The sequence below is a fragment of the Tachysurus fulvidraco genome, chromosome 6, assembly GCF_022655615.1.
Source record: "Tachysurus fulvidraco isolate hzauxx_2018 chromosome 6, HZAU_PFXX_2.0, whole genome shotgun sequence".
NCBI lineage: Eukaryota > Metazoa > Chordata > Actinopteri > Siluriformes > Bagridae > Tachysurus > Tachysurus fulvidraco.
In genome coordinates, this window is record NC_062523.1 from 5,576,252 (window position 1) to 5,595,533 (window position 19,282).

Here is a 19,282-nt window from a genome sequence, read left to right on the forward strand (position 1 = left end):
AAAAAACTACACATGTACCAATTGGATCAAGGGCAACAAATGCTTCTGTTGGTTTGCTTGGTTTTCCTAGTCCCGCCATGTTTATAGCCATAACTCTGCATTCATACTCGAGACCCTCAATTAAACCAGTCACTCTACACTCCTTCACTCTCAGAGGTGTTTTGCTGGCTCTCTTCCATAATAAACTGTTCTTATCTTTGAATTCCACATAATATCCTGAAATCAAAATTTAAAACATGGTAAATATTCTTGCATGGTCACAGCACACACAATGAATAAATTAATAAACTGTTGGAAGGAAAAATAACCTGTAATAGCAGAGCCTCCAGTATCCTTTGGATCTGCCCATGACACTATAGCATACTCATGGTGAATAGCCAAGACCTGTGGTGCATCTGGAGCACCTGGTGCATCTTTTGAGAAAAAGCAAAAGAAAACCTTAACATAATTTGTACATTACTCCAGATCACCTACCTACAACCTACCCATTTAAAGTATTTCAATACATCAGTTTAATAATTACACACTTGAAGTTGAATTAATATAATGTGTAACATATTTCTGTAAAGTCTTGAACTACTTTATTAACTCACTGAATGGATGTTTAGCCACCACCGGATCGGATCTTATGAAGTCTCCAACACCATATTTGTTTTCAGCACATACTCTGAATAAGTACTCTGTTCCTTCATGGAGTCTGGTGACTCTCAATGTGTTCTTCTGAATGGCTGAAGCAACAGTGACCCACTTGTTATTTGTGGATTGCCTCTTTTCCAAGATGTAGTTGGAAACTTCTGCTCCACCATCATCTTTGGGTGGACCCCATTCCAATGTAATTCCGTCAGCTGTAATTTCATCAAATTTGATGGGTGCTGTGCAAATTCCAGGTTTCCCAACTACCTTGATGTCTATGGTGGATTCCTTGGTTCCTGCACTGTTTTTCAAAATGAGACAGTACTTCTCTGCATCACCTCTTTGGCAGTCACGTATCAGCAAGGTTGTGTTTGCTACTGTGGATTCAACAGAGACTCTTCCACTATCTCCCAAGATAACACCACCTTTCTTCCACGTGACTGTTGGAGCAGGAATGCCAGAAATTGGGATTGTGAGGCGAACCGTGCTTCCCTCCTTTGCCAAATAACAAGAGTCTGGCAACCCCTTAAGGTCACAGTCTGGGAGAACTGAAGGGTAAATCAGGAAATATAAATATACTATACAACTCCAACAATGTTCTTTTAAAAAATGTTACAATATTTTAATCAAACACATACCAATTTGATCCTTAGCCAGCACTGTGAGTTCAGTGATGGGTCCTTCAGCAGACTCATTAAAAGCCTTAACTCTGAAAGAGTATTCTTTGCCTTCTTGTAGGTCCTTTACTGTGTATTGCAGGTGTTTGGCCTTCATGAGCTGTTTCCATTTGTCTTCACCTTCATTGATTTCCAATGCATATGCAACAATGTGGCTTCCGCCATCACTGATGGGCTTCTTCCAATAAAGAGTGCAAGAATCCTTGGTGACCAGTGCAGGCTTGAAGTCTATAACTGGTCCAGGTTGCTCTGCAATAGAACATTATTAGGATTTTATTTAATAATAGCACATTTATATAATATTATGTAACCCCAGTATATCATTAATTAAAGCTAAAGTGAGTACAAAAGTATAGAAACTCTAACCTGAGGCTTTAACTGGTCCAGCTGTCTCACAGCCTTCACCAATACCATAAACATTTTCAGCTGAGACTCTGAAACAGTAGGCATTCCCGGCATCAAGGTTAGTAATTCTGAAGGATGTTTTGGGGCACTCAGAAGCAACACAGGTCCATGCTTTCCGTTCTGCCAAACGTTTTTCCACAACATAACTCTTCACTGGACTTCCCCCATCAATTAACGGAGGATCCCAAGTGATGGAGGCGTGACTTCTTGATGTTTCTTTTACAGTCAGGTTGAGTGGTGGTCCAGGGGTATCTAAGTAAGATTGAATAAATAATATGGAGTGGATATTACAATTTATATAGCTAAGTAATAATTGGTGATAAAGCTATTTTAAGGATAATATCTTAAAATCATAATGAGAATAATACCTAAGACTTTGACAACAATGGTATAGGACTTGGATCCACTGCTGTTTTCAAGGGTCAGCACATATTTGCCAGCATCATATCTGTTGATGTTTTCACAGTATACATATGTATCCCATTCAGTTGTGTTGATCATAAGACCTTGCCTCTCTTTCAGGTTGGCATTAACCTTGCTCCATGTCACCTTTGGTGCAGGGCGGCCTCTAAATGGCACATAGATTCTCAGTGTGACTCCAGCACGTAATACAAGTGCTTTCCTAAGATCTGCATCAAGGTCTGCCTCAGGGACAACTATTGGAAAATAAAAATAGAAAAAAAGTCAAGCATTTAAAAATAGAATATATAAAGTTGTATTATAAAAAAGAAGCAATTTTGCATACTCAATATGTCTTGTGCCATATGGTTCCCAGGAACTTCACTTGGCTCACTAAATCCAATCTTATTTACAGCAAGCACACGGAACTGATATTCTGTTTTATCAAGGAGCCCAGTGACAAGGAACTTTGTGTCCTGAAGTTTTTTTGGCATATTGCACTTTAACCAGTCCTCTGAATCTGACCTCTTGACCTCAACCAGGTAGCCCAAAATTTCACAGCCACCATCATAGGCAGGCTTAGTCCATGATAGACTGATTGAACTACGTGTAGAATCAACAATTTTGGGGAATGCAGGTGGCCCTGGAGGATCTGTAGTAAAAGAATATAAATAAAAGTGTGTCAAATGTAAGTAAATGAAAACTGGAATACAAATAGGAAACCTCACTTACATAGTGGGTCCACTGCAATAGCAGCTTGAGTGGGATCACTTGGTTTGCCAAGACCAGCCTTATTGAGAGCAATAACTCTGAATTCATACTCAGAACCCTCAGTGAGACCGCCTGCTTTAATGGTTCTATCAATGACAGGTTTTCTGTTTATTTTAGACCAGCTGAGTTCCTGAGTTTCACGTTTTTCCACCATGTATCCAAGGATAGGGGATTTGCCATCATCAGCAGGGGCCTTCCAGCTCACAGTCATGTGGTCTTTGGTAATATTGGTAATAATAGGTGGGTCACAAGGTCCAGGAACATCTGGTTTGGGGATAACATTGTGAACATGAATGAATAGTTTATATATTTGACCTGCGATCATTTAGAATAAAATAAATTTTATGATGCTTACCATATGGATTCTTAGCAATCACAGAGTTGGTGAAAATTGGGTCACCAACACCATACTTATTTTCAGCACTGATGCGGAACTCATATTCATGACCCTCAATGAGTTTCTCCACTGAGCAATTTGTTATTTGGCCATTAATGTTGGAAGTAACCTGAGCCCAGTTAGCTCTGCTTGTTTCATGTTTATCAATAATGTAGTTGGTTATTTCAGCCCCACCATCTGAAAGAGGTGGCTCCCATCGCAGTTTGACCCGGTCGGCAAAGACATGGCTGACCTTTGCTGATGCTGGGGGTCCTGGTTTATCTGTAAAAGTCAGATTAAAATGAGGTTTTTATTGAAAGTCTGTTGCTTATATCTACAGTACAATATTTACACCCCACTGCACTACCACATCATTCTCTTGCACAGTGTTTTTGATCTCATTTTATACAACCAAGCAATTGAGGGTTAAGAGCCTTGCTCAGGGGGCCAGCAGTGGCAATTTCGTGGACCTGGGATTTGAGCTCACATCCTTCCGATCAGTAGTTCAACACCTCAACCACTGAGCATCAAACTCGCTGTGCTTTTCTAATAGGTCGATATTCCTCTGATATGAATAAGTCGTCTGTCTGTATGTATGTATGTATGTCTGTATGTATGTATGTATGTATGTATCCCCAGTGCCATGATTATGAGCAATTTACCCAAAAGAACAGTGTTTGATCATAACTCCCCTAATGTATTTCACAATTTTATAATATTTTTTTACTTAAAGTTTACTATAATATCAAATACATAAGTAAATAATAATAAAAAAAAATTCTTCACTTTTGAAAATCCCTAGGATGTCAATAACTGACTTAAAATTAATGTCTGAAAAATTAATTTTGTATAAATTCAGACATAATCCATTAATAAGATTAGCATCTTTCAGATCAAGTTTTTGGATTTTTTAAAAATTCATTTTGTTTGTGTTGCTCATTAAATGGGGAATATTAATACATGAGTGTCCATAGACATTTGTAAACTTCAAACTACAAAGCAAACTCATTTGAAATTTAAATATTCTACTTCAGTTAAATAGAGTCGATGTTCCATTGTTCTACTTGAATTGTAATGCGAAGCAGCAAAATCCATGTTAATGCAAGGTGAAAACAGACTACAATACTGGTAGAACCATTATTACATAGCTAATGACACTATGAAACTTACCCAGAACTTTAAGTTTAATGTTGCTAGACTTAGTGCCACTAGGGTTCTCAGCAAAAATAGTATACTCTCCAGTCTCCTTTCGTGTTACAGAGAACAGTTCCAAGAGGAAGAGGTGTCTCTTCTGAGACATCTTCATGCCTTCAACAACTGACAATGGCACACCATCTCTTTTCCATGTAACTTTTGGTATTGGTTTTCCATAAACTTCAGCGTAAAGGCAAACATTTGCTCCTGCTTTGACAACGATTAGATTCTTCATTTCAAGACTGATCTCAACCCTGGGTGGAACTGACATGAAGCACAAAAAGAAATACATGATTTAATTATAGAATTCTCAATAATGTGTATCTGATGTAATTTAATTTTGCTCAATTCACACTAACAATAATTATATAATTATTCTTAAATATTAATTATTGTTAATTATTAACTGTAAATTTTATAGGTAAAGCAAAAGAGTTTTACAGTGGTATGTAATTAAAAAGTTACCATGCTCTGCAATGACAGTGATTACATCAGACTCTTCTGAAGGCTCGCTGATATTAATTGCTGTCTTTGCAATAATTCTGAACTTGTATTGGGCTCCCTCTTCAAGTCCAGTGACAACGTAGTCCTCTTTTGGCACATTTTGGCTACTTGAATTCACACGTACCCATTTGTCACCTGGAAGCTTCAAATACTCAACATAATAGCCAATGAGTTTGCTACCACCATCATGTTTTGGACGGTTCCAAACAAGTGAAACTGAATGTTTTGTTATGTCAAGAACCTCTGGTTTACCAGGTGGATCTGGAGAGAGAGGTTAATAAAATTACATTAGATTTAACATCTTAATACTGTAGGATATTTTAATAAAAATCTTATCCATCACATACCAACTGGGTTCCTTGCTGTAATTATGTCAGTAGCTTTGCTTGGTTTGCCTTGGCCTGCCTTATTCACTGCACATACTCTGAATGTGTATTCTAGACCCTCAATAAGGCCAGAGCAGTAGTATTCAGTTTGACGAACAAGTGTCTCATTTGCCTTGACCCATAAAAGGCTGTTTCTCTCTTTACGTTCTATGGAGTATCCTATAATAGGACTACCACCATCATTTACTGGTTTTTCCCAAGACAAAACAACAAAGTCTTTGTTGATTTTATTAACACAGCAGTTCCTTGGTTCACTGGGTGGATCTGAAATAACACATTTAAAAAAGTTAAAAATTTATAAAAATCAGAAAGATATTTATTAATGGATCTTATACTGAGTACATTTTCTTTCTCAAATAAAAAAATTTTTTTTATTTATTTATTTATTTATTTAAACAAATGTTTGTGTTCTTTGTCTATTCCATACATTGTAATAGCAACTGTCAACAAATGCCTGCCAACAGCCTATAATATGTATTGCACACAGTTCACTTCCTTCTGAATCAGTGTTGAATCATGCATTTCATCTCCTTGAAATGGACCTCCCAACATGGTACACGCCAGACTTTGATAGTAACACTGAATATTACATAGGTGAAAGCTTACTAAAAGACATCTTTCATAACAGTTTCTTAGTATCTTATGTTAAACTTACCAAATGGATATCTGGCAATAATTTTTACAGAGTAGATTGGCTCTGAAATTCCAAAACGATTTTCAGCACGCACTCTGAAACCATATTCCTTGCCAGGAGTAAGTTTTGGAACTCTGCAACTGGTCTTTGTGCAAGAGGCTACAGCAGGAACCCAGTCACCTCTGCTCACGTCACATTTTTCAACAACATAATTAGTTATGTTGCTGCCACCATCTTCAGTTGGTGAGTTCCATGCAAGGGTGCAGGCATCAATATCCACCTCAAGAATTTCCAAGGGGCCCTCTGGGGGACCAGGGATATCTAAAGGAATGATGTTTATATGTTAATAATAAAATAGATAATATAACAAAGACATTTATAATGTACTGTATATTGTTGTGAATACACTGTCCTTTTTTACTAACTAACCCATAACTTACCCATGATGATAATTCTGAGGATTTGGTTGACCTTAGAAATGCTATTCTCAGCAGAAAGACTATAATAGCCACTGTCCTTCCTTGAAACATCCTTAATCATTAATGTGGATGAGGACAATGTTTTTTGCACAAAAAGACGATCAGATGAAACCACGTCATCGCTTCCTCTTTTCCACGTTGTGACTGGAGTAGGTTTTCCAGATACAAGTGCTTCAACCTTAAGCTTTGTTCCTGCTTTTGCCATGACCATATCAGGCATGATAATCTTTGGTCCCACTGAAACAAGAATGTTAAAAATATACAGTTATATATAAAAAAAATTTTAAACAATTAAATATGTTATAGTCAAAGTTTAACTACTAATATTTTAAAATACATACTCAGCTGCTCTTTGACTTCAAAAATGCCTTCAGCTTCTCTTGGCAGACTGCATCCTATAGCATTTCTTGCAGCAACCCTGAATCTATATTTTGTGTTTTCTTTAAGACCAACAACAGCAATGCTCAAGTCTTTTACAACTGAGTATGTTGTCCATTTGTCCTCAGGTTGACCAGCCTCTTGATAATCAACTATATAGCCATTAATCTTTGATCCTCCATCTCTCAGTGGTTTTAGCCATCCAAGAGTTGCACTGTTCTTAGAAATCTCCAAGATATCCATCTTTTTTGGTGGATCAGGTTCACCTTTAAGTAAAAATTAATAAAACAATTAATTAAATTTATTATATAAAGAGAAATAATATCCATTGTAAAGTATGCAGTGCATAGTCACTTACTCATGGGATCTACAGCCAAATATGATTTTGGAGAGTCTTTTGGCACTCCAATACCATACTTGTTGACTGCTATGACTCTGAAGTAGTATTCAGTTCCTGGTGTTAGGTTTGTGATTTTAAAGCTGGTCTTTTTCAACTCATTTGTGCAATTTGTCCATGTCTTCCTATCTACTTCCCGCTTTTCAACAATGTAGTTAAGGATTGGACAGCCACCATCATTTTCTGGAGGTGACCAGGAGAGTTGGCAGGTTGTCTTTGTAACATCAGTTGCTTCCAATTCATCAACTGGTCCAGGAGTATCTGTTTAAAGTAATAGGTTAATGTATTTTTGTCTGTCATGAAGAAAGAAGAATATAAATGTAATAAAGAAAAGACGAAATCCATGATTTATCATGCATTTTCTCTCTTTCTCTCCTAATTGTATGATTAGTAATATTATTTATTAGTTTTTTTTATAAATCTTTGTTTATTAGTCTAATTGTATGTAAACTATGTGATATTTTACATACCCAAGACCTTAACACGAACAAATATAGCTTTCTCTCCTGAAGGATTTGAGACTGTCAAAGAGTATTTTCCAGAGTCTTCACGTGTGCTCTCAGGTATAACAAGAAAGGACATTGTATCAATCTGGTCCACATGACCTTTTCTGACAACATTGTCAATTCCAATGCGTTTCCAGGTCACTTTAGGTGTTGGCCTTCCTCTGATTGTAGCAAATAGTCTTATGGGACAACCTGCTCTTACACTAAATCCCTTTCTCAAACTAGCATCCAGATCAATCTCTGGCAATTCTGTATTGAAAAAAGAATAAGTAAGGTATAATTTACATGTTATATACATTAAATAAGTGTCTCATCTTGCATGAACATGAGTAAGATGAGAATGTATGTTACCATGAATCTCTTTTGGTGTCACAGCATCTTTAAGTTTTGCTGGGCGACCCATTCCAACTTGATTTTGTGCAGAGACACGGAATTCATATTGTTTTCTCTCATCCAAATTGAGCATTGTAAATTCAGTGAGAACAAGCTGCCCACTAGTATTGCATTTTGACCAGCCTTCATCTGGATCTCGCTCTTGTTCACCTTCCATTTCAATCTTCTCTCTCATTTCAACCAAATATCCGATGATTGGAGCACCACCGTCATACACTGGCTTTGACCAGCCAAGTGTAACTGAAGTCTTTGTGCTGTCCACCACCTTCAGACCTCCAGGAGGACCAGGAGGCTCTGAAATTGTTATAAATTCATATATATTAGACCATTATTATACGTATTCTAGAAAAAAATCGCATATGTTAGTAAAGTATATAAATAAAAAATATAAATACCAATTGGATCCTTAGCAGCAACTGGTCTTGAAGGCTTGCTTGGCTCTCCCAATCCAACCTCATTTTCAGCTTTAACACGATATTGATATTCATGGTTAGGAATCAAGTTGGTTACTTTCATGCGTCTCTCAGAGATGGGGCTTTTTGTAACTGGTACCCATCGTACAGCACGCTTCTCCTTTCTTTCCAGGATATAGCCAGTAATGGATTTTCCACCATCATTCTCAGGAGGAGCCCATATCACAGTCATTTCATCTTTGCCAATTTTGGTGACCTCTGGTGGATCAGGTGGACCGGGTCTGCTGTACTGTGTTTTGGCAATAACAGGCTTGCTCTCCATTGCTGGACCTGTTCCCATCTTGTTTTCTGCTCTGACCCTAAAGACGTACTCATTACCTTCCACAAGATGAGTTACATTACAGTAGTTAGTAACTACATTAGCAGAATATGTAGACCAAACCATTCTCCTGGTTTCACATTTTTCTAAAATATAGCTATCTACTTCACAACCACCATCATCCTCTGGAGGATCCCACACAACTCTACATTTGTCTGCAGAGACACCAGTGACCCTGACATCCCTGACAGGTCCGGGTATGTCCAAAACAGTTATATTTGCATATGCAGTGAAACTTCCAGCAGAGTTTGTGGCAGTGATTACATATTTTCCAGTGTCAGGTCGTCTGGTTTTAGTCATGAGGAATTTTGAATAATCTGCTCCAGTGTCAACGGTGATTCTTGGGTTATCTTCTGTAGTCTTGTCCTTCACCCATTTTACCTCAGGTTGTGGCTTTCCTCTGAGAGCTGCCTCAAGCCTGACCGATTCACCAGCTTTAACCACGATAGTACCAGCAAATTTGAGGTCAAGAACTGGTTTCAGAATGACTTCTTTGACTAGAACATCAGATGTCTTCACCCAGTTGCTTTCTCCACCATCATTTGTTGCCTTAATTCTAAACTGATATATTTGGTTCTCAACACATTTGTCTACCATAAAGAATGTCTCTTTGATTATGCCATCATGTAAACTTTCCCAATTTTCAGCATCCTTTGCTTTCTTTTCCAGAATATAGCCTAAGTTTGGACTGCCACCATCATAATCTGGTTTTCGCCATCTCAGGAAAACATAGTTCTTGCCAACATCAGCTACATGGAAATTTTCTGGTTCACTAGGTTTCTGAAGTGGATCTATTGCAAGGATAGGTGTTTTGGTTTCTGTTGCTTGACCAGGACCACACTTGTTCTCTGCAGATACACGGAACAAATACTCATGATTCTCCAGGAGTTTTGCCTTCACTTTGCGGTTGGTGCAGTCAGAAGAGATCATTGACCAAGCTCTGCTGCTTGGTTCACGACACTCAACAATGTAGTTTGTAATCTCAGTGCCTCCATTGTCCTCGGGAGCATCCCAGTTCACCATGCAAGAATTTTTTGTCACATATGTCAATATAAGATTCCTGCATTGTCCAGGCCTGTCCAATACAGTTACAGTAATGGTAGCTGAAGCTTCTCCACCATTATTGACAGCCTTAAGAATATACTTTCCATGATCTGCTCTGGTTGCTTCTTTGATACGCATATGAACTACAGGGAAGTTATTTGTGAAAGTAACACGTTTATCTCGTTCCAAAATGGTCTCCCCTCTGGTCCAGGTAATCTCAGGGTCTGGCCTTGCCTTCACATATCCCGTAATATTTATGTTGTGACCTACACGTACAATCACATGTGTACGACATGTGACATCCATCTCAATCTCAGGGGGAATTAGAATGTCTTGAGCAATAACTGATTCTGGGATTTCTCTTGTCTCACCATCTCCAATTATGTTGACAGCTCGAATACGAAACCTATATTCTGTGCCTTCATTTAGACCCTTGACTCTATATGCACACTGTTTTATCAAATCATCTTTGTTAACTTTATCCCATTCACCGCCAGCTTTCTGCCATTCAACAACATATCCCAAGATTGGGCTACCCCCATCTCTTGTAGGCTTTATCCAAACTAAATCAGCATAAGTGCAACTATAATCTTTAACTTTAGGATTGACTGGAGGTCCAGGAACTGTAATTGGCCTGCAGGGCTTGGCTGTGTCTGAGATAGGTGAGGGACCACTAAAGCCAGCAATATTTTCAGCAAATACTCTAAACTCATATTCATTACCCTCAAAAAGCCCAAGCACTCTGAATCTGAGGTCGTTGCATGGAATCTTATTTACTCGAATCCATTTGCCTCCTTTATGTCTACGCTCAATAATGTAGCCAAAAATAGGACTGCCTCCATCATACAATGGCATTGTCCAGCCAAGAGTAAGCGCATCTTCAGAAATATCTGAAACAACAGGTTTTCCAGGATGGCCAGGTGGCTCAAACTGGTGCTTTGCCACGGTTGGTGCACTTTCAAGAGCTGCACCAATTCCCATCTTGTTTTCTGCACGAATTCTTACAACATATTCAACACCACTCTGTAAACGAGAAATCTTAAGTCGTGTTGCAGTACTGCCAGAGCTAACACCTCCCCAGGTTTCCTTATTAGATTCCCTTTTTTCAACAACATAATTTATGACAGGGCTTCCACCATCATCTTTGGGAGGACGCCACTCAATGACCATGGAATCTGGAGTTACTTCAAGGATGTTAACTGGTCCTATTGGTGCAGCAGGAACATCAAGTACTGTGACATTCAGAGAAAGAGTCTTACTTCCTGCAGGGTTAGATACTGTGAGAATATAGTTTCCAGTGTGATTTCTTGTGCAGTCAGCAATGCTCAGAACAGTCGAAAAGTTGTCTGTGTCAATCTTGGTATTTCCTTCACATTTAATTTCTTCACCATCAATGGCCCATTTTGCAGTTGGAACTGGAATGCCTCTCATGATTGCGGGAAGCCTTATGGTGCTTCCAGCCTTTACAATTATCCCATCAATCAGTTTTGCATCAACCTCAAGAATTGGTGGCACTGCAAATAGAAAAATCATTTATTTTAGAAGTGTAAAATGAATATTAATATTGTTATAAGGAAACTGAGGAAAAAAATTACCAAGTTTTTCTTGGCAGAGCACTGGCACAGTTGTATCAGGTCTTCCAAGGCCAATGGCATTCTCTGCTTTCACACGGAATCTATAAGTTTTTCCCTCTTCTAGCCCTGTTACATGGCATTCAGGAATGCTTACAGTCTTGAAGACTATCCAGTCTCTTTCTCCTTCCTCCTGATACTCAACCAAGAAGCCGGTGATCTCACTTCCTCCTGTGCGATCAGGCCAGTTCCACTCAAGCCACACCTCAGTTTTGTCAACATCTACATGATGCAGGTCCTTTGGTGGACCAGGTGGAACTAAAGGACACAAAAGTTTATTCTTTTAATTGCAGTTCACTTTAGCTTATTAGGTAACACAAATTATCTGTTCATACTTACACAGTGGGTTCATTGCTTTCACAGGTTTAGTTGTCTCAACATATTCACTTCTGCCGAACTGATTTTCGGCAGCCACCCGGAACATGTATGATGTCCCTTCCATCAAATGCTTTGCCATAAGGCTTCGTTTTTTGGATGTTGCACAGACTGGCACCCATTGTGCAGAAGCCACATCTTTCTTCTCCACAACAAAGTTGGTGATGCGTACACCACCATTATCTTCTGGATCTTTCCAGGAGAGTTGAGCTGAGTCACTTCTAACATCAGATACCCTCAGATTCTGAATTGGACCAGGTTTGTCTAGCAGAATTCAAAAAGAGTTCAACAAATGAAGATAATACATATTCTTATTAATTAGGACTGTGGGGTGAAATATAATTTCATCTAAAATTAATTCAATCAAATAGATCCCGAGGAGTCATTTTTTTTCTGATTCATTTCATGTTACAATGTCTGATACTGTCATGACACTGGGTAAGGAAGCAGACCCAAATGCAGGATATCAAAACAAAGAGGTTTTAATAACAAAGGACTGAAGACAGGACAGGACAACAGTAGATTCCGTGATGCACAAGGCAACGCGGCACAGTTAAATAGACACGGTGATCACAATAGGAAACAGGTGTGTAGACAGCTGACACGTGATGAAGAACGTAAAGAGATGCACAAGGCCAAAATCCGGGCTGAGTCATGACAGATACCAACTCGAGAAGGAATAAATACGTATAAATATCTGTAGATAAACAGGATTAAAAGGATAGGTTCTGGGATTTTGCTTTACCTTTGTGTAATTAATGACATGCTTACCTAAAACAAGCACAGTGCATGTTGCTGTCTTTGATCCAGCTGGGTTTTCTACACTGAGTGTGTAATCTCCACAGTCCCCTCGGTTACAGTAGCGCATTTCAAGTGTGGATCTTACTCCAGAAGTCTCGATTTCTGCTCTTGGAGGTACATCAATATCATTTTTCTTCCATGTGACCTTGGGAAAAGGCATACCTTTGATTCCAGCAACAATTTTTATATGAGTTCCTGCCATGGCTTTAAGCTCACGGGGCATCCCCATTTCTAGCAAAAGCTCTGGAGGCTCTGTTCAAAGAAAAATAAATGTCACTGCATATGTAACATTTCACACAATTCATTATGTTTATTTATATACTGTATACCCAGACTAACCAAATCTGTCTTGTGCTCGAATAGGCTCAGGAACATTTGCAGGATCAGATTCCCCGGCTGCATTCACTGCTTTTACTCTAAACCGGTACAACATTCCATCTTCAAGGTTGACTATTTTGAATGTTGTGTCTGGGCAGGACTCAGGAGTCTGATTAACCTGTATCCATTCATCATCTCCAGCTTTCTGGTACTCAAGCAGGTAGCCTAAGATTTTGCCTCTGCCACAGTCCTTTGGGGGCTCCCAAGATAGAGTGATTGAATTCTTTGTTTTGTCAATTGCCATTGGCTTTTCTGGTGGGCTTGGAATCACTGTATGGAAAAGAAAAGTAAAATATTGATATAATATGTTATAATTTAATATGTCACTGATGTTAACCCCTATAGCTAAAAGAAATTTTGTGAGCACATACCAATGGGATCTTTAGCAAAGACAGGCTTTGAGGGTGGGCTGGGATCACCAACACCAATAATGTTCTCTGCCATGACACGGAACTCATATTCACATCCTTTGAGAAGATCCGGAACCCAGTATTCTGTTGTAGGGAAGATGCGTTCAGTTCCAGCACGAACCCATCTGTTTGACATTGTTTCTCTCTTCTCAACAATGTAGTTTGTGATTGGTTTTCCACCATCAGCTGGTGGTTCCCAGGAAATCAAAGCTGTGTCTTTGTAGACCTCTTTCACCACTGGTTGCTTAGGAGCATCAGGCACCTCTGTTTTTGGTAGACACAGTGGGTTGGATGTTTGTTTTAGTAAAATTATCAAGTTAAGGCAGTGAAAATCCTGAAAAACATGTACTTACTGAAAACATCTCTTGCTTTTGTCTCAGCAGACAGCAACGGGTCACTTATGCCATGAAAATTCTGAGCACATATTCTAATAATGTACTCTCTGCCTTCAATTAGTTTGGGTACTCTACATGTAGTTCTAGTGCAGGACTCAGTAACAGGCATCCAGAGATCCCTGTTAACATCCCTCTTTTCAACAATGTAATTAGATACTTCACATCCACCGTCATCAAGTGGTGGTTTCCAGGAGATGACCATGTGATCCCTAAAGATCTCTTCAAAGATAACAGGGCCCTCCGGAGGTTGAGGGCGATCTGAAGATATTTATGCACATGTATATTATTTACAGTTCAGAAAAAAGGGAAGACTAGCTAATAAGTTTGAAGAGCCACAACTCACCAACAACAGTAACAGTGCAGATGCCCTTCTGTATGCCAGTTGAATTCTCCACAACCACAGAGTATTTACCACTCTGATCACGCTTAGCCTTTTCAATAGACAAGCACAATGTCTTCTTAGTGGTGGTGAGCATAATCTCATCATTTGAATTAAGTTCCTCATCGTTTTTAAACCATTTGATTGTTGGAGTTGGTTTGCCTGTATAACGACCTTGGAGAGTGCATGGCTGCCCAACACGAACTAAAACCGTGTCATGGAATTCCAGATCAAGGGTAGGTGGCTCTAAAATTGAATAATTCAAAGATTTTTTTGAAATAATGTTAATCTCATATTACTCTACTGCTGTAATGTCACAGTATTTCACATTGACATAACTTCTTTGTAACTTACCAAGCTCATCCTTGCATGTAATAGGTTTAGTGCTGAATGAAGGCTTGCCTTGGCCAATTTGATTTACAGCACTGACACGGAATTCATATGTAGCACCCACTTTGAGACCCTCATGAACAAATTTACGGTCTATTAGCTTGTTGTCAGTTGCAACACGGATAAAGTTATCCTTTCCTAACTGACGGACTTCAAGGACATAGCTTGTCACTTCTGCTCCACCATCATACTTTGGTGGCCTCCATTCTAAACTAATTGAATCTTTTGTGACAGCTGTTACCACCAGATCCTCTGGACGCTCAGGGACAGCTGTAGAAAAAGATAGAAAAAAATATATGAACTGACAAATGTAATTGTGGAATATACTGTAAAGTATTGATGGACTTATATTCATTGACATAAAATGGCTTACAAATAGGATCCTTAATAAGAACTTGTGATGCAGTCTCCACATATGGGCCCCTTCCAATTATATTTTCAGCAGCAATTCTGAAGAAGTACGCTTTACCATCAATAAGACCCTGAACCACAGCATTATGTCTGGTCACAGTGTATGTTACTGAAGTCCAGCCTCTGCGGTCAGACTCTCTTTTTTCTATTATGTAATTGGTGATGGCAGAGCCACCATCATCCTCAGGGGAATGCCATGTCAGTTTGCAGGAGTCAGTAGTTAGATTTATACCAGAGAAAGGTTGCCCAACAGGTCCAGGAACATCTATTAAAAAATAAAAGGGCTTAAAAAATTTGTGCTAAATACTACATTGTTCTGTTCATCAAGCCATTTTCATCATAACCAGAATACTCACCCAGAACTTCCACAATTATTGCCTTCTTCCTTTCTCCTCCTTCATTCTTGGCAGTCAGGGTGTAAATACCTTGTTGGTGTCTTTTGCAATTTTTGATAACCAGAGAAGAGCTAATAGCAGTAGTCTCAACAAGAGCTTCTTTAGGCATATCACCATCATCTTTGTTCCAGATAATTTCTGGGGCAGGTTTGCCAGATACATATGCAATAATACGGATTACACCACCAGCATGAACAGTGATCTTCTCCTTTACAGTTGCATCTAGGTCCACTTCAGGAGGAACTAGAGAAAACAATATATGTTTTTTTATGGAATTAAATTGCTGTTAGTCTATTGTAACGCATTTAGTCCTAAAATGAGATCCCATTTAGAATATTGAGTGGAGCTGTAATAACTATAAATCACTGTTAATAATATAAAAATCAATTAGGTCTATTTTAGTTAAGGAGTAGAGAATCTGACACATGACATTACTGTACTAGCATGGAAGACCACTTTTTTGGTATTATGGCTGGAATACACATTAAAAATTAGTTCATACTTGTTCTATCCTTGACCTCAATCACTTCAGTGACTTCACCGGGTTCACCAACTCCTGCAGCATTTACTGCTCTTACTCTGAATCTGTAAAGTCCAAGCTCTTTGAGTCCAGGAACAACAAACTTGGTGCCTCTAATTTCCTTGTCTTTAGCCTACAAAAAAGAACAAACAAATGGAATTTCACTAAATGGAAGCATAAATGCTAATATACTGTATTTTTTTTTTGTTATTGTAGTGATATTATATATTGTATATAATAATATAGTAGCATAATAGTCATATTATTTGCATGAAATGTGCATTTAGGTACCTTCTCCCATTCTTCCTTTCCTTCTTCTTTGTATTCAACAAAGTATCCTGTTATCTTAGATCCACCATCAGTCAGTGGAGGAATCCATTCAAGATCTACAGTTGACTTGGTGCAGTCTGTTACCTTTGGCAGAGGGGGTCCTGGAGGAGCTGGAAGAAAAAATATATTTCCTAAGAATAAATCTTTCTAGGTAATTATCAGAACCAATTACAAAAAATAAAAGTTTGAACATACTAATTGGATCTCTAGAAATTGCAGGATCCGATGGCAGACTTGGAAGCCCACATCCAGCAGCATTAAAGGCAATAACACGGAACTGGTAGGTAGCTCCTTCCAAAAGACCAGTCACAATATGTGAAACGCCAAGGGGCCTGATCCTTATGGGGTCACGGTTCACTTTAGTCCAGCGTTTTGATGTAGTTTCCTTCTTCTCCAACCAGTAGCCAGTAACTGGTGATCCACCATCATATTCTGGCTCCTCCCATTCAACAGTCATAGATTCAAGAGTGACTTCTGACACAGTTGGCTTGTTACATTGGCCAGGGACAGCTGTTGTAGATGAGAACATTAAAAATTTAATTACATACAAAAGTGCCTTTAAAAAGTTCCCTTCACCGTAGCAACGAAATTGTGTACTCTAGGTGTGTACATAAACACAGCATGGAAGACAGTGTCAAATTAATAGCACATGTAGCACATTAAAAGAAGCAACGCGTGAACTGAAATTTTCCCAATTTAGCTTCATTCATTCATTCATTCATTCATTCATTCATTCATTCATTCTTTTTCTACCACTTATCCTAACTTCTCGGGTCACGGGGAGCCTGTGCCTATCTCAGGTGTCATCAGGCATCAAGGCAGGATACACCCTGGACTGAATGCCAACCCATCACAGGGCACACACACACTCATTCACTCACGCAATCACACGCTATGGACAATTTTCCAGAGATGCCAATTAACCTACCATGCATGTCTTTGGACGGGGGGAGGAAACCGGTGTACCCGGTGGAAACCCCGAGGCACAGGGAGAGCATGCAAACTCAACACACACAAGGCGGAGGTGGGAATCAAACCCCCAACCCTGGAGGTCTGAGGCGAACGTGCTAACCACTTAGCCACCGTGCCCCCAATTTAGCTTCCTTTGTATTTATTTAAGCAGATTAATAAAACAGTAAAAAGTACAGTCTAGTATGCAAATCAAACATAAATACATTTGAAACAAACATGATGTGCAAAACTTGTGAAAAACTGGTACTTTTTTCTTACTTTTGATTGGACTTGTCACTTTTTTGTGTGATCATTTAATAAAAGACTATTTAAGCAAAAATAAGGTAAAAGGCCAAAACTGGAGTACTTACTGAATAGGTTTCTTGCTTTCTCAGGCTCACTATAGAGTGGTGGTCCAACACCGTATTTGTTCTGAGCCATAACACGGAACTCATATTCATGCCCTTCTGTTAGCCTCTGAACTGTGTATGCACATTGCTTAGGCTCACTAGATACATGCACCCATGTCTTCCTGTTGTCCTCACGCTTCTCGATGACATAGTTTGTGATTTTAGAACCACCGTCATCTGTGGGTGGGTTCCAGGAGAGTCCAATCCTTTCAGCAAAAACTTCCTCAATTTTGATTGGTCCAACTGGTGGTCCAGGTCGTCCTACAGAAAAACACAATAATATTTACATATTTAATATTTACATATATGTTAAAGTGATCTATAAATCGATTTCTCTATCTATGTATTATAATTGATTAAAAAAAATAAAAAATGCTCATACTATGCACATACCCAAAATAGTAAGTTTGATATCCTTGGAAGCCTTGCCAAGGCTGTTAGTAGCTGTGAGTGTATAAATTCCACTGTCATCTCTCTTCGATTGCTGAATTACCAGACTACATTTGTCATCAGAGACAAGTTTATTGATATGCTGATCATAGTGTACATCAAACTTTTCATCAGGCTTTTCCAATGTGGCTCTCTGCCAAACGAGTGATGGGAATGGACAGCCCTGGATCCTGGCAAGTATGTTAATATCCAGTGTTTCTGCACTCTCCAGAGATTCTCTAAGTTCGATGGTTGGAGCACCTGAAACAATAATAATAATGAGATATGTGTCCAACACAGCTGAATATCCTCTTATATAATCAGCACCAAATACTCACAGGTCTGGTCCTTGATAATTATAGGTCCAACAGTCACAGAGGGTCTGCTTGGACCAGCTTCATTCACTGCTTTGACACGGAACTCATATTCACCACCCTCCTTAAGGTCTTCAACAATAAATGATGTCTCTTCAACATCCCTTTTATTGCATTGTTTCCAGGTCTCCTTTTGTGGAGCACTGGTGTCCCAGCTCAGCCTTTCAATAATATAATGTGTGACTGGTGCACCACCATTATTTTTTGGAGGCATCCATGTAAGAGTTACTGTGTTCTTGGTGACCAGGTTTATTTTGACCTTAGTTGGAGGATCAGGAGGATCTAAGAAAAAGAACAGAATATTTTACAAATGTAACTTTAGTTTATGTTCCAGTATATTTTTTTCAGAGAGATATATATTTTTTTTTAACTTACAAATGGGATCCCTTGTTCTTGCTGGCTCTGTGGTCTCAGTAAATGGTCCCTGTCCAAGTCGATTCTCAGCACGAACTCGGAACAGGTAGTCCTGACCTTCAAGAAGGTCAGGCACCACAAAGGCCATACTGGCACAGGCTGCATTTACTGTTGTCCAGGCCTTTCCACTGACAGTCTTCTTTTCAATGAAGTAACTCTTAATCCTCTCTCCACCATCAGTATCTGGGAGTTTCCAGATAAGCCGCACTGTAGACCTGGTAATGTCAGTAACTTTGAGATCCTTTGGTGCTCCAGGAACATCTGTAAAAAAACAAAAAAAAACAAACAAAAATAAAAACACACATTTTAGTAATGTACATG

General features: G+C 38.9%; 1 protein-coding gene across 17 annotated transcripts in view; it reads right to left on the reverse strand.

Annotated features, from left to right (window-relative positions):
• Window positions 1-19,282, reverse strand: part of ttn.2 (titin, tandem duplicate 2) — a 170,885-nt gene that overhangs the window by 44,788 nt on the left and 106,815 nt on the right. For all 17 annotated transcript variants that reach the window (XM_047814435.1, XM_047814451.1, XM_047814443.1 and 14 more), the window contains 36 exons: window positions 18,923-19,222; window positions 18,512-18,829; window positions 18,138-18,434; window positions 17,706-18,005; window positions 16,579-16,893; window positions 16,345-16,493; window positions 16,036-16,186; window positions 15,495-15,776; window positions 15,101-15,403; window positions 14,692-14,997; window positions 14,302-14,583; window positions 13,917-14,216; window positions 13,525-13,827; window positions 13,115-13,423; window positions 12,746-13,027; window positions 11,939-12,238; window positions 11,564-11,857; window positions 8,528-11,482; window positions 8,091-8,426; window positions 7,704-7,988; window positions 7,195-7,494; window positions 6,800-7,102; window positions 6,420-6,695; window positions 6,001-6,300; window positions 5,307-5,609; window positions 4,921-5,220; window positions 4,432-4,719; window positions 3,241-3,543; window positions 2,847-3,149; window positions 2,461-2,766; window positions 2,084-2,371; window positions 1,677-1,967; window positions 1,272-1,559; window positions 594-1,181; window positions 309-413; window positions 19-216 (listed from right to left, as the gene is read on the reverse strand). In XM_047814435.1, the coding sequence (XP_047670391.1) occupies window positions 19-216; window positions 309-413; window positions 594-1,181; window positions 1,272-1,559; window positions 1,677-1,967; window positions 2,084-2,371; window positions 2,461-2,766; window positions 2,847-3,149; window positions 3,241-3,543; window positions 4,432-4,719; window positions 4,921-5,220; window positions 5,307-5,609; window positions 6,001-6,300; window positions 6,420-6,695; window positions 6,800-7,102; window positions 7,195-7,494; window positions 7,704-7,988; window positions 8,091-8,426; window positions 8,528-11,482; window positions 11,564-11,857; window positions 11,939-12,238; window positions 12,746-13,027; window positions 13,115-13,423; window positions 13,525-13,827; window positions 13,917-14,216; window positions 14,302-14,583; window positions 14,692-14,997; window positions 15,101-15,403; window positions 15,495-15,776; window positions 16,036-16,186; window positions 16,345-16,493; window positions 16,579-16,893; window positions 17,706-18,005; window positions 18,138-18,434; window positions 18,512-18,829; window positions 18,923-19,222 (13,107 nt within the window). The remainder of the gene's footprint in view (window positions 1-18; window positions 217-308; window positions 414-593; window positions 1,182-1,271; window positions 1,560-1,676; window positions 1,968-2,083; window positions 2,372-2,460; window positions 2,767-2,846; window positions 3,150-3,240; window positions 3,544-4,431; window positions 4,720-4,920; window positions 5,221-5,306; window positions 5,610-6,000; window positions 6,301-6,419; window positions 6,696-6,799; window positions 7,103-7,194; window positions 7,495-7,703; window positions 7,989-8,090; window positions 8,427-8,527; window positions 11,483-11,563; window positions 11,858-11,938; window positions 12,239-12,745; window positions 13,028-13,114; window positions 13,424-13,524; window positions 13,828-13,916; window positions 14,217-14,301; window positions 14,584-14,691; window positions 14,998-15,100; window positions 15,404-15,494; window positions 15,777-16,035; window positions 16,187-16,344; window positions 16,494-16,578; window positions 16,894-17,705; window positions 18,006-18,137; window positions 18,435-18,511; window positions 18,830-18,922; window positions 19,223-19,282) is intronic.